At 33.6% G+C, this 12652-nt stretch overlaps 1 protein-coding gene across 2 annotated transcripts in view; it reads left to right on the top strand.

Annotated features, from left to right (window-relative positions):
* The window catches only part of LOC113514458 (fatty acyl-CoA reductase wat-like), a 46144-nt gene that overhangs the window by 13440 nt on the left and 20052 nt on the right, over positions 1-12652 (top strand). Inside the window, exons 1-3 of one of the 2 annotated variants that reach the window (XM_052893056.1) lie at positions 9806-9969; positions 10795-10989; positions 11490-11751. In XM_052893056.1, coding sequence (XP_052749016.1) covers positions 9952-9969; positions 10795-10989; positions 11490-11751 — 475 coding nt within the window. In that variant the 5' untranslated portion in view covers positions 9806-9951. Of the gene's footprint in view, positions 1-9805; positions 9970-10794; positions 10990-11489; positions 11752-12652 lie in introns of those variants that run through there. The other variant, XM_052893057.1, reaches the window with a different exon arrangement.

Here is a 12652-nt window from a genome sequence, read left to right as displayed (position 1 = left end):
TATTTACTACGCCTGTATGTCACACAGAGATATAAACATATTCAAAATTGTATTTCCTAAACCAGATTAAGAGTGCATCGCCATCTCAGAAAAAAAAATTGTAATTTTACTATAATTTGATCATATAGATAAATTTCCCATTTGTCGGTCTATTTTGGGAAATAAGCCATTTTACTGGTAAAGCATTATGATTTTTATTGCACTCTTTAAATAATGCTCTTTTGTTTTATATAACTATATAATAAGAAGTCATACTACAAAAGGTACTATGCTAAATAAATAAACAGGCGATAAAATGTTAGGTGATTTTTTTTATAGGTGATAATGAAATAGTAACCCCACCCGCGCTATCGGTATACATCGGCGGGGCACCAGTGAAAGATGATAGATGAGGATGAAACAGGTCAGTTAGCCCATCGTGACGATTCAACGAGAATTGTTCACGATGGTTTCCAGGGGGAACCAAGTGGAGGTTGACCTGATAGGGCATATTGCTAGTAATGGAGCTGTCAAACTCCATTACTAACCATCCCTTTCCCCCCCTATGTTAGGTGATTAGTTTCATTCCTTAGCAATTAATCAGGCAACCCTAAAATACTCTAATTAAATCGCACCTCGTGATGTCACTATTTCAAACTATTTTATGTAATCATAATAACCCTAAGTATAGTTGTATGCCGCTCATTAACTAAGTAAATTAAATCAACTCGTCAATTTATATCGTGACGGTACGAACTTACGTAAACAATGACAACACGTTTTTTTATTATATGCTATGCTATTTGAAAAAAGAAGTATATTTATTCAATAAAAATATCGTCTAGATATCACATTGAAGTATCCTTCTTAGATTATAAAATACGTTATACTAAATCTATGGAAATATCTCTCTTCGTCCACTTCATTACTGAAGGTCGTTTCCTTGAAAGGTGTCTTTTTTTAATACCACTGAGGTGGAAAACAAGCATACGGCCCACCTGACGGTAAGCGGTTGCCTGTTGTCTCTCTTATGATGTTATTCCATTTTGCCCGGTCTTCAGCTTCTCGCAGGACAGCTGCAATTGACAGTCCCAGGAAGTATCTAAGACTGAACTAAAAAATCAAAATGTGTAAAGACTTTAATAACCAGAGAGAGAATTTGTACAAAAGTCGATTGCTTGGGTACCTCTGTCCCATTCGTGTTTCAACTGTGATTTGTTTGCATGGCTGTGTTTCGGTGTGAAGGGTGGGATATGGCGTGAATTTACTAGGTACAAAGGAATAACACCTGAGTCCTCAGGAATGGCAACGCGTGGGGGGTATCATGGGCGAAACAGTATACTCTGTTATGTCCATGGTACTGCTCATGTCTATAGGCGACGGTTACCACTTTCCATCAGGTGGGCCATCAGCTTATTTGCCATTCTAAGTAGTATAAAACAAAACTTCAAGTGACAAATTTGAATATTTTAAGTAAGTGATGGTTTGTTTGTTACTTCTTAGTGCCTTGAGGCTCAACGTATGGTGAAAAAAGTATGAAATATGGCATACATACACATAGCATTTGGCACGGAGAATATATCAACATACCCCGATTACGCGGGTAAAGTTACGAATAAAATTTAGTCTCATATAAATAAACAATATCATCATCATCATATCAGCTTCCAACTGTCCACTGCTGACTATAAGCCTTTCCCGTAAAGGAATCCTGCCAGTAGTTGCCACGTTTGGCATGCGGATTGGCAACCGCAGTCAAGCTTTAGAGATATTTTAAGCTGCTACCCATTTCTCGCCCTCCCTGAGTCGCTTCTTACGACACCCACGGAAAAGGCGGCCTACTCTATGCCGGGACTACACGGCCATATCATCACGTTATTAACTCTTATATAATTCTTTTTGAAAACAATAATATAATTCTATTGATTGCAAAAAGATATAAACTCTATTAGGATATGTTCCATGTTGCATTTTTCTTTGCAGAGAAATCAAATGTAATTCTTATAATATTATAAATATGAACGTCTGTAAAAATCTTAGGATAATTTGTATGTTTGTTAATTAATTACGTTTAAATGGCTGTACCGATTTGAGTGAAATTTGGCACACGCATTAGGTTATATTCTAACTTAATACATAGAATATTTTATATTCTGATTCACTCGGGCAAAGACACAGAAAACATCTAAAAGTTAATTATTTTGCTGACTTCTAGCGCATAGTTCGTCTTTGTAAATTGCGTCGTTCTATTCTACTCTCGGTAATGTCCTGTACTTTCTTTATTACTCTCTCATTGCACACACTGATGTATCTTTCATCATCATTATCATTTCTATCACACCAACGATCCGTCCGTTCTTTTTTTAAATAATTTCTCTAAAGGCCTCCGTGGCGATGTGGGGGTTCGTTACTTTAAACAAATGAGATACCAGGTTCGATAGAGCAGTTTAGGAGACGAAGTTTTCAGATTTGGATCGAGTCTAGATGGTCTAAGTTTCTCCAGTTATTGGTTGTTCCTATACTGTTGTGGTTTCTAATAACACAATGCACCCTAGATTGAAATTTACTTACTTTTTATTTTACGAGTACTTAAATGATATCATTTAAGTTTTAGAATTTCAACAACTAAAAGCGCAACCGTTTTATGCTTTATTTCATTGTTTTTTCCTTAACAATGAACCAATGTCAATATTTTTTAAATGCATTTTACAATAAGCTGTTAATGACTTTTATAAATCATTGATTGGATTGACCTTGAACCGTCAGCTGCCATATATGTTGCCCTTCCAACGAGAAATGCAACGTCGCGACCTCCCTTCAAGTTTTGTGGTCTTTCTTTTTTCCAACCGACTTCAAACAAAAAAGGAGGTTCACAATTCAGTTGTTTTTTTTTTTATATTTACTTCAGTACTTAGTTACATATAAAGCGATAAGGAAAATACTTTCGGTTTGGTCACATAGAAATTTTATCAAAATAAATCCAGTAGTTTAGTTTTTAATTTAAAATAACTGGTCTGGCCAGGAGTGAAGTTGGTAATTTTTTTTTTAAACAAAACTATTAGTTAATTCCATAATCAAACGTCTCAAACGAATCTTATAATATATTATATGATCGTATTGATCGATTGATTAATTGCATGTCTGTATGTGTATCCGTTAAGTTCATAAGATCAATACTGGCCCTACTCCTTGATTAGGGTTGAGCGAAAATGTCTTTTGGCGTCCCGATCGACGTATTCATTCCATGTAATTTCTACTTCGTTCTTATATTATATAAATAATTATTACAATATTTTGAAAAATTTGCAACATTTATTAAAGTTAAATTAAATTAAGTAGCTGTAATTAGTGTACTTCTACTTCAGATTTTTTCAATTAATCTGGTATTTTATTTTGTACTTGCGCTGGAAATTATATTACGAGTCAGCTAATTGTCTAATTAGCTGACTCGTTTTTTTATCAGTATATTTACGCCTAAAATGTATGTTGACATACCATTAAATAAATAAAATGAGTGTTTACACATTAAAAAGATACAGAATTTATAGGACAAAATAAATATAGAAATTATGAAAAGATCGCTAACACATAACTATTTATCAAACAAAATTGTTTGAAAAAGTTGACCTGTTTTTCTTGAAGTACGAGTATTTCAATGGAGACACTCTATCTATATAATCTAAGCTTGTACTGTATAGTTCCATCAATACAGATACAAATTGTTCTTTGTTTAGAGAATTTCAATTATATTTTTAGTTATTTGTAATATAAATATTTTCTCTAGAAAAGAAAATATTTTTTGAGACCCTATTAATGAATACTAAACACCAGTTTTAAAAATTGGTTTTCTTTAATTAACATACTGTATAGTCGAAAACAGATCACAGCATTAGGTACGTTTTATATTATGAAACATTCTATATGCGATACAGTTAAAGAGCTTCTTAAACCAATATGGCGACACCAATATCAACTTCCGTCAATTATTATAGATCGTGTATAACGCAATTATTATTAATTGAATGAAAATACAACTTCCCTGTTCCATTGAAAAATATAAAGCAATTTGTATACTGCGCATGATTCGCAGTGGAATATGTTGGAACGTGATTATATGCAATTTAAAAGCGTTCGTATCTAAGTGTGGTGTATGCATTTTTTATTTCCAATAACTAGAATTTCCAATATATTTAAACGAATGCTCTTTTAACATACTAAAATAGTAGTCATGGAATAATTTTTACTGATACTGTAAATATGAAAGTTAGTTTGTTCGTTGCCTCTTATATACCTGTACTGTTAAAAAAGTAATGTGCCTATTTAATACACATGTCACCAGGTAATTTTATTTTTATGAGTGATAATGGTAACCCCGTCTACGCAGGGGGAAGGGATTGATAGTAAAACGGACTACCAGTTCCATCGCTAGCAATATACTCTAACAGGTTCACCTCCACGTGGTCTCCCTGGAAACCATCGTGTTGAATTCTAGGTTTATTCACGATGGACTAATTGACTTGCCTGTTCATTTTCATCTATCATCCCTCACTGGTGCCTCGCCAGCATATACCATTAGCGTAGACGGGGTTACATTCCATTATTGTTTATTAAAAAAATCCGTCTACGCTATCGGTATACGCTGGTGGGGTGCCAGTGAGCGATGATCTAGGAGAGGATGAAAGCAGAGCACTAGCCAGTTGACCTATCGTGATGAATTCCATAAAAAATAACCATGATGGTTTCTAAAAGGAACCGCGTTGAGATCGATTTGATAAGATATTGTCAGCAGTAGAACTGTTTTTTTTTTTATTGGTAGAAAATGAAATAGTAACCCCACCTGCGCTAACGGGATACGCTGGCGGGGCACCAGTGAAGGGTGATCGATGAGGATGAAAACAGGCCAGTTAGCCCATCATGATGAATTCATCAGGAATAAACCATGATAGTTTCCAGGGGGTTTCCGCGAGGAGATCGACCTGGTTGGGTATATTGCTAGCAATAGGATTCTCAATCTCCATTACTAACAATCCCTTTCCCCCAGCAGTAGAACTGTTGGACAACACTACTTATACTCCCTACTAATACCCCTTTTCCGCTGTATATTTTTATTAGAACATTACAGTGTGTTCTATCCCATTTTATAGAAGACTATCACTGTCTATCAAATGAATCATCATCTAAATAACCTGGTAGAAAAAATCTGAAAACGTGCTCATAATGAAGCCAGTAATTGGTTTGGTTTTAATAGCGTATATGTACCTATATAAACAAATAGCGTATCAAAATATCACGGAGGTTTACCTTGTTCAAATATCTAGGTTTATTTGAACAAAACAAATCGACTATCTCATATGAAGTTATGTTTAGTTTTTACTTTTAATTCTTTAAACACTTTTTTTTATTTAACCAATTAGTATACGATATTAGATTTCCAAACTACAATAGATCGACCACGCCGAAAACTAATTATATTATTTATTCAAATAATTCTTTTTAAAACTATGGTCATGGTTTAAGTTATATATTAACATTTCGGTTTGCTAGTACTCGTGGAGCTTTTTTTAAATAATCAATTAGAAATATTAAAAATGTTCAATTGTTTTTGAAAATTGACTAATTTCATTTCTAATGGGTGATAATGGAATGGTAACCCCGCCTGCGCTAAGGGTATACACTGCCGGGGTTCTAGTGAGAGGCGACAAGTGAGAATGAAAAGACAGGTCAGTTAGCCTATCGTGACAAACATACCTGGAATCCAACACGAGGATTTCCAGGGGGCCACGTTGAGGTCGACCTGACAGGGTATATTGCAAGCAATGGTAATCAGTATTGATGACAATCCCTTCCCATATTGACAGATTATTGTTACGTTGCCATACTTCGATAAGCTAAACTTATGAAAGCTCTTAAGTTTGCTTATTTTTCTAGCATAACATACACATAATAAGTATGTTTCTTCCTATACTGTGACCTCGATTCTATTTATACACTCATAAATGTAGTATATCAATTGTTAGCGTTATTACTATGACAAAATTCGTGTTTCCATGCAGCACGTGACCATCATCTTAATACAATGATTAGACACATTGCGTCTTTTATTGCGATTTCAAATACGGATCTCATGAATTCATTAACACCACCTACTATAAACAATTTGCTTTGGTACTGTAAAATAAGATAAACTACTATCTTTAAAAACCACAGATTAATGATACATCCTTTAAGTACTTTATAGATATGGGATGCAAAGGCAATAATAGAACGAGATATCATAGCAAAATATAGAAGTGTGAGCAAGATCTGTATTTTTTTGTATTACCATGCGTATGTCGTGCGATTTATTGGGCAAAAAAATTTTTTTAAAGATATATCTCTCACTAGTTTTTTTTTTTATACAACTTAGAATGGCAAACAAGCTGACGGCCCACCTGATGGAAAGTGGTAGCCGTCGCCTATAGACATGAGCAGTACCATGGACATAACAGAGTGTACTGTTTCGTCCATGATACCCTTCATGCGTTGCCATTCTTGAGGACTCAGGTGTTATTCCTCTGTACCCTGTAAATACACGCCATATTCCACCCTTCAAACTGAAACTTCACAGCCATGCAAACACAACTGCTTCACGGCAGAAACACGAATGGGACAGAGGTACCCAAGCAATCGACTTTTGAACAAAGTCTCCCTCTGGTAAAAACGAAAAAAAGTTTGTTTTCTTAATGGCGTAATTAATTACTATTTCAGATTTCATACACTCAGCATTTTTGTGGCGTTTTCTTTCTATAATCTTGTTTCTTTTTCTTTTTGGGGTTTCTAATTTGCTGGATTTAAATTTCATATTGGTTTCTAAGAAATCAATAGTAAGGTTGATAATAAAATTTCTACTAAAACTTAAGTATATACAAACAAGCTTTATCGTTCATCGATCTGATTATTTAGATATAACAAGAAATAACCTAAAAAGTTTTAACATACATTTATAGTTACTTTTAATTAACTTTATTACCCGTTTACCTCAATTTTAAATATTAACTTCCTCATTTTTAAAATACATAAAGGTATTTTCTTTGTTTGTAGTAGTGTATAATCTATAACAGTATTAATAATTCCTTTATTAATATGTTTTTAAAGGAATTTATAGGCCTGTCGGGGATGGGATTGTTAGTAAAGCGGATTACAAGTCTTATTGCTCATATATCTTTCAATAGTCTTTAAATGAATGATAATGGAATGGTAACCCCACCTATGCTAATTATATGCTTTGGCGGGGTACCAGTGACAGATAATATAAATAGGTGAGCATGAAAACAGGTCAGTCAGCACATCGTGATGAATTCATTTGGACTTAAACACCATGATTTCCAGGAGGAACCACGAGGAGGTTGACCTGACAGAGTGTATTGCTGGCAATGGGGCTAATCCCCATTACTAATTATTCCTTCTTCGCTAAATATCTGTCAAGTCGATCTCCACGTGGTCTCCCCTAGAAACTATCGTGCTTAAATCCAGGTATAATTATCACGATAGACTAACTGACCTGCCTTTTCATTCTCACCTATCACCCCTCACTGGTGTCCCTTCATCGTATACCGTTAACGTAGGCGGGATTACCATTCCATTATCATACATTAAAAAAAGGTCTTAATCTTGTGGGTAAAGCAAGGCGTAATCTCAGCTGCGCATGCAGGGCGCTAGTGAAGGATGAGAGGTGAAGAAGAAACCATCCCATTACGCCCATAGTAATGAATTTATTCAAAATTATCCAAGATTATTTTCCTAACAACTTTTATGAACATGTTGCGTATGCGTAAATGAGATATCGGTTTTAATTAATCCATTGAGTTTAAAAAAGAGTCATTAAAAAGCCTAATTCAATCTTGATAAAATTAATAGGGGTCCTTTTATCGTTTAAAAAAAGCAACACCTAAAATGTACATAGAACTTAAAGGAGATAGATACTGTTTAATATTCTCCCCAAAAGAAAAAAATATATAAAAGAAAAAGATAATTAAAATTTAATATTCGGTACGCAAAATGAGCATGAATTTTACATAAAAATGTGGATTCAGACTTTGCGAATATGTCGCGTCACATACAAACATTATTAAAACAAGAATATAAACGGATTAAGAACCATCTAATTTTTGATCACGGTTGCCCGTATGCAACAGCTTCAAATTACCCAGCGGCCTATGAAGCGCTATGAAGAGCTATGTTCGAAGTTTTTTTGCGTAACGGAATCCGAAACGAGGATATTCGCAACCAAACCAGTCACCGACATAGCCCGAAAAATAAACAATCTGAAGTGCTAATGGTCACAGTTTGAAGACCCGGCAACCGATAGGAAAGAAAGATTCTTAAGTGGTGACCCCGTATCGGTAAACCCAGTGTAAGATGACTCCCTACTGGATGAAGTGATGACCTCAAATGCATCGCAGGGAGTCAGTAGATGCAGGTAGCTCAGGACCGTTCCTTACGGCAGTCTACAGGGGAGGTTAGATTATGGCTGAGATGATTTTTGATCCCTAAAACTAATATTTAACTTTCATACAAATTGATACAAATACTTTTGCGATATCTAGCTCATTTACCTTATGTCAATTAAATTAAATATTATCTTAAATAATTTATGGAAATTTTTAGACTCATTCATTCATGCAGTGACGTAGGTTTTGTTTTGGTAAACAGGTTTACCTTTTGCTTTTATTTGTAGTTAAATAAAATATCTTGAAACCGCATGAGTTATTTTTAGATATTGCAATCGTTTTGTTATGAGCCAATTTTTATAAACTGTCTAGGAGTATGTCAGTCGCACATTAATAAAATTCTAAAGCTACTTTCAAATCATTTAAAGAGATCCCAATAGAGAACGTAACTGCTAATTTATTTCGATTGGGGAGTCGTTGTGTTATATTGTATAAACACTTCATCTCAAATTTGTACCGATAGACAGGAAAGTAAAATGTTTGAAAATTTATTTAACCGTCATTATAGAATTTGTCTAAAATTATCATTTCTCAGTAGACTTATAATAACCAATTGTTTTTTGTACGCTGTAATATGGTGGCGCTACCTGCGCAGATCTTTGCATCATTTTCTCTTTCTTTTCTTCTCTTAAATAAATTTCTTCCAAACATTAGATGTGTAAAGAGGGTCAAAAAATATATTACTCTACGCACATGATTCTATTTGTTAATATCTTTCTGCAAAGTGTCTTGACAATCAAAATTAAATTACAGAATAATAATAAATGCCACACATTCACAACACGAGATGATGCAACACTAGAAGTGTCACGTGACACCCCTAGTGTTGCAGTGATCGTTTAGGCATGAGATGGGCTATATACTTGTTTGGCACCTTTGTGATATACAAATAACTTATCGCATGGTCCTCAAGTTAAGATACTCTGAGTTATGAGTGAACTCAGGGTGAGTTATAACAAACCAGCCAACAAACATCTGGGACCACATCCCAGAATACCCAGACTCGCGGCTAATACAGGAAAGTTTGTTTACTAAATTAATTCGATCAATAATCGATCCTAGAACCTCATTTACGCAAAGCAACGTGCTGGGCCACTATGAAACGGAGGTCGTCAAAAATATATTGCAATAAATTATAAAAATTTCGTTTTACCATTCATCCATTGGACCCTAAAAATTGAGATCGTAAAATCGTATGTTTTGTTCTTTTTTTTATATACGTCACTTGTGTGCATATGTGCGTCTTTAGCAGTGGGGTTTAATATTTTTTGTTATTTATAACAAAACAACAGTCTGTATACCATTACCTGCTAACCTAAGCTAAGCAAGCTACCTAATTTGTGTAATGCACTTGTAATAAGACAGTTATAAATATCATGAGCGAGGGTGGACTTCTCTAAGGAGTTCTCTTCCATTCAACACAATACCGTGATAAAGGATGTAGTTAGTGAACAGCTAAAGTGGACGAGGGTTTACAAACAACATGAAACTAATACATAAGGTACAAATAAATAAAATATATAAATGAAATATTAATATATATTATAATATTACACAAAAATTTAAATATAATCCCTACTTATACAATAAAGGTTAAAATAAATAATTATACTACCAATATAATAAACTAGTAGTTCCTGAGCACGTTTAAACAAACAAACTCTTCAACTTTTTAATATTAGTATAGATTTAATTTGATGATTTTAAAATTTGAAGCAAAATAACAATGTTACTTTTTTATTATGTGTCTTTTTATTATAAACATAATAACTACACTATTGTTTAAATAAATTCTATTATTAAGCGATTTTCAAAGGAAAAATTTTAATTTGCTTGCTACGTAGACTTTATGGTCCACTGCTTTTCGCAGTCAGTTACTCCTGTATAAATTGTAAAAGAACATTCTTTGATCATCATCATCATCCTTCTATTCTTGTCCTAATTATTTGGGTTGTTATAATATGTTTTTCTCTTCCATCCATCTCCTTTCATGTCTTTACACTTCAATTACATTCACACTTATAGTCAATATTTGTAATAATTGGTCGAATTCTTGTAATAATCATCTCCATGCATATTTAAAAATGTATTTTATCGTGTCTCCGATTAAACTGTTTATAATTATTCCTCACCATCCAAACGTTGCCTGGAAGAGATCGCTTTTAGCGACCCGTTGTTTTCTCATTGTGATCATTTCTTATAATTGTTTGTATCTATAATACTTACTTTACTGCAGAAATATTTTAGAAGAAACAATAAAGAGTATCTATCTTTCATAATCATTGGTTTTTATTAATTTTCTTTTTTTTTTTTTCCTTTGCCCCAGAACATGAATCAAAGTCTGATCGAGTCTCCTTTATTAAACACCGACCTGACGAAAAGCAAAATGGAGAGGTGGGTGGAAGCTCAGGCCAAAGGGGAGAAGATTGATATAAACGTGTACGGGAAAGCATCAGAGAAGCAGCTCAAAGAATTAGAAAACGTCAGGAATTTAAACAAGGAGCTTCAAGATCAATTGCGCGTGAGTTTAGAAGACATTATGTTGTTCTTATAGTAACCAAAATTAAATTTTTGCTTCTTTGAGCAGACAAGAGATTACCTTTTTGTAAACAAATTTATAAATACTTTGCTGCTTATTACAACCTCCAATTGTTTTCTTTAACTATTTAATATATAATTTTAATATCTAATATATAAGAAATAAAACATACATATGAGAAATAAAAAGAGCTAGACATTGCCATCTCGTTCCATCGTTCATTGCATCTCATGCATATCTCATTTATATGCAGTAACAATTACGCATCTAGCGATAGATTCGCCATTGCCACTTGTCTAAAAGTGACCTGATTCACCTTTCATGTCATTTTCAAAGGCACAAGTAAAATACACTACAATAACATCAAGCTGCGGTCAAAGTTCCACCAAATGTCAACAAACTATTAATATTGTCATATTGAGGGACACATCTTTCGCTAGCCAGCTAATTTCATATAGTCAAACTCTGCAAATATCTTCCAGGATCTGGAGAACACAGTCCGCATTGCTGCAATTGAGAACGAAGCGATGAATCCAGCTGCGGAAATTTTGGACTCCTCAGAAGACCACGAATTCATGTCCGCTAACCAACTGGATGATTTGTATGCAGAAGAAGACGTGGCCGAGGCTAAAGAAGAAGAAAAGAGAAGACTGACAAAGGGTAACGCTTCGAAAACTGTGATACAGCAGTTTTATAAAGACCAGTGTGTTTTGGTTACGGGTGGTACAGGATTTTTGGGTAAAGGTGAGTGCTTTGCATGGTTTTTGTTTTGGCATTTTATATAAATAATTTGATATGTTGTGTATATCATAATAAATATAGATTAAACATCCCAATACAGAGCCTTTATAAGAATTCATAGTTATTACACAGTATGTGAGAGAAACGAAAATATGTAAGAATAATATAATAACCTCATGTGTATATTCGAAAGAATTAATTTTTTCGTTACTGATTTCGTACTTTGACTGTTGTCTAAGAATGACTTTGAAAAATGAGTTAAAAGTGGTCGCAATTACTATATGAATATCACATGAGAAAAATTAATTTAGAAATTTAAATTGAATAGTTCTACTTGCATACTCTTATTTAAAAATATATATTGGCCAAAAGTTAGAGAGAGAGTGAGGGTTAGTCACCACGTTTCGCAGGTGCATTGGCAACTGCAGTTAGACTTCGATGATGTTTTAAGAGGAACACGATTTATATTACAACTTAAAATATATTCACTTAAAGGCAGATATTATACAAAAAAAAATCTTATCAGTGTCGAGTTTTCTGGTAAATATTATTCGAATAACCCACGTATTAAAACCGGTAATATGTTGTGGTTGGTAAATCTATGCCACCACATCATATACATATATAGTAAGAAATATAAATAGATGGCTGAATATTAAAAAAAATTAATACCCATTGAATAATTATATTATATAACAGTAGGTTATGTAATATTATTATTCAATCTCGCTGACATCAGCACTTCAATTTAAATATAGTCAGCGACAATTTTCTTTCACTACTGAAACGTAACAATCACAGATTGTGTTGAAATTGATACGCTATTCATATTAATAAAATAGGTACTCTACATAAAAGTACCTATAAACCAATTATGATACCAATACAATATCATTTTAGTTCG

The sequence above is a fragment of the Galleria mellonella genome, unplaced genomic scaffold (genome assembly GCF_026898425.1).
Source record: "Galleria mellonella isolate WM207_F2 unplaced genomic scaffold, CSIRO_AGI_GalMel_v1 utg172, whole genome shotgun sequence".
In the NCBI taxonomy this organism is placed as follows: domain Eukaryota; kingdom Metazoa; phylum Arthropoda; class Insecta; order Lepidoptera; family Pyralidae; genus Galleria; species Galleria mellonella.
This window is presented reverse-complemented; position numbering and strand designations above follow the sequence as displayed.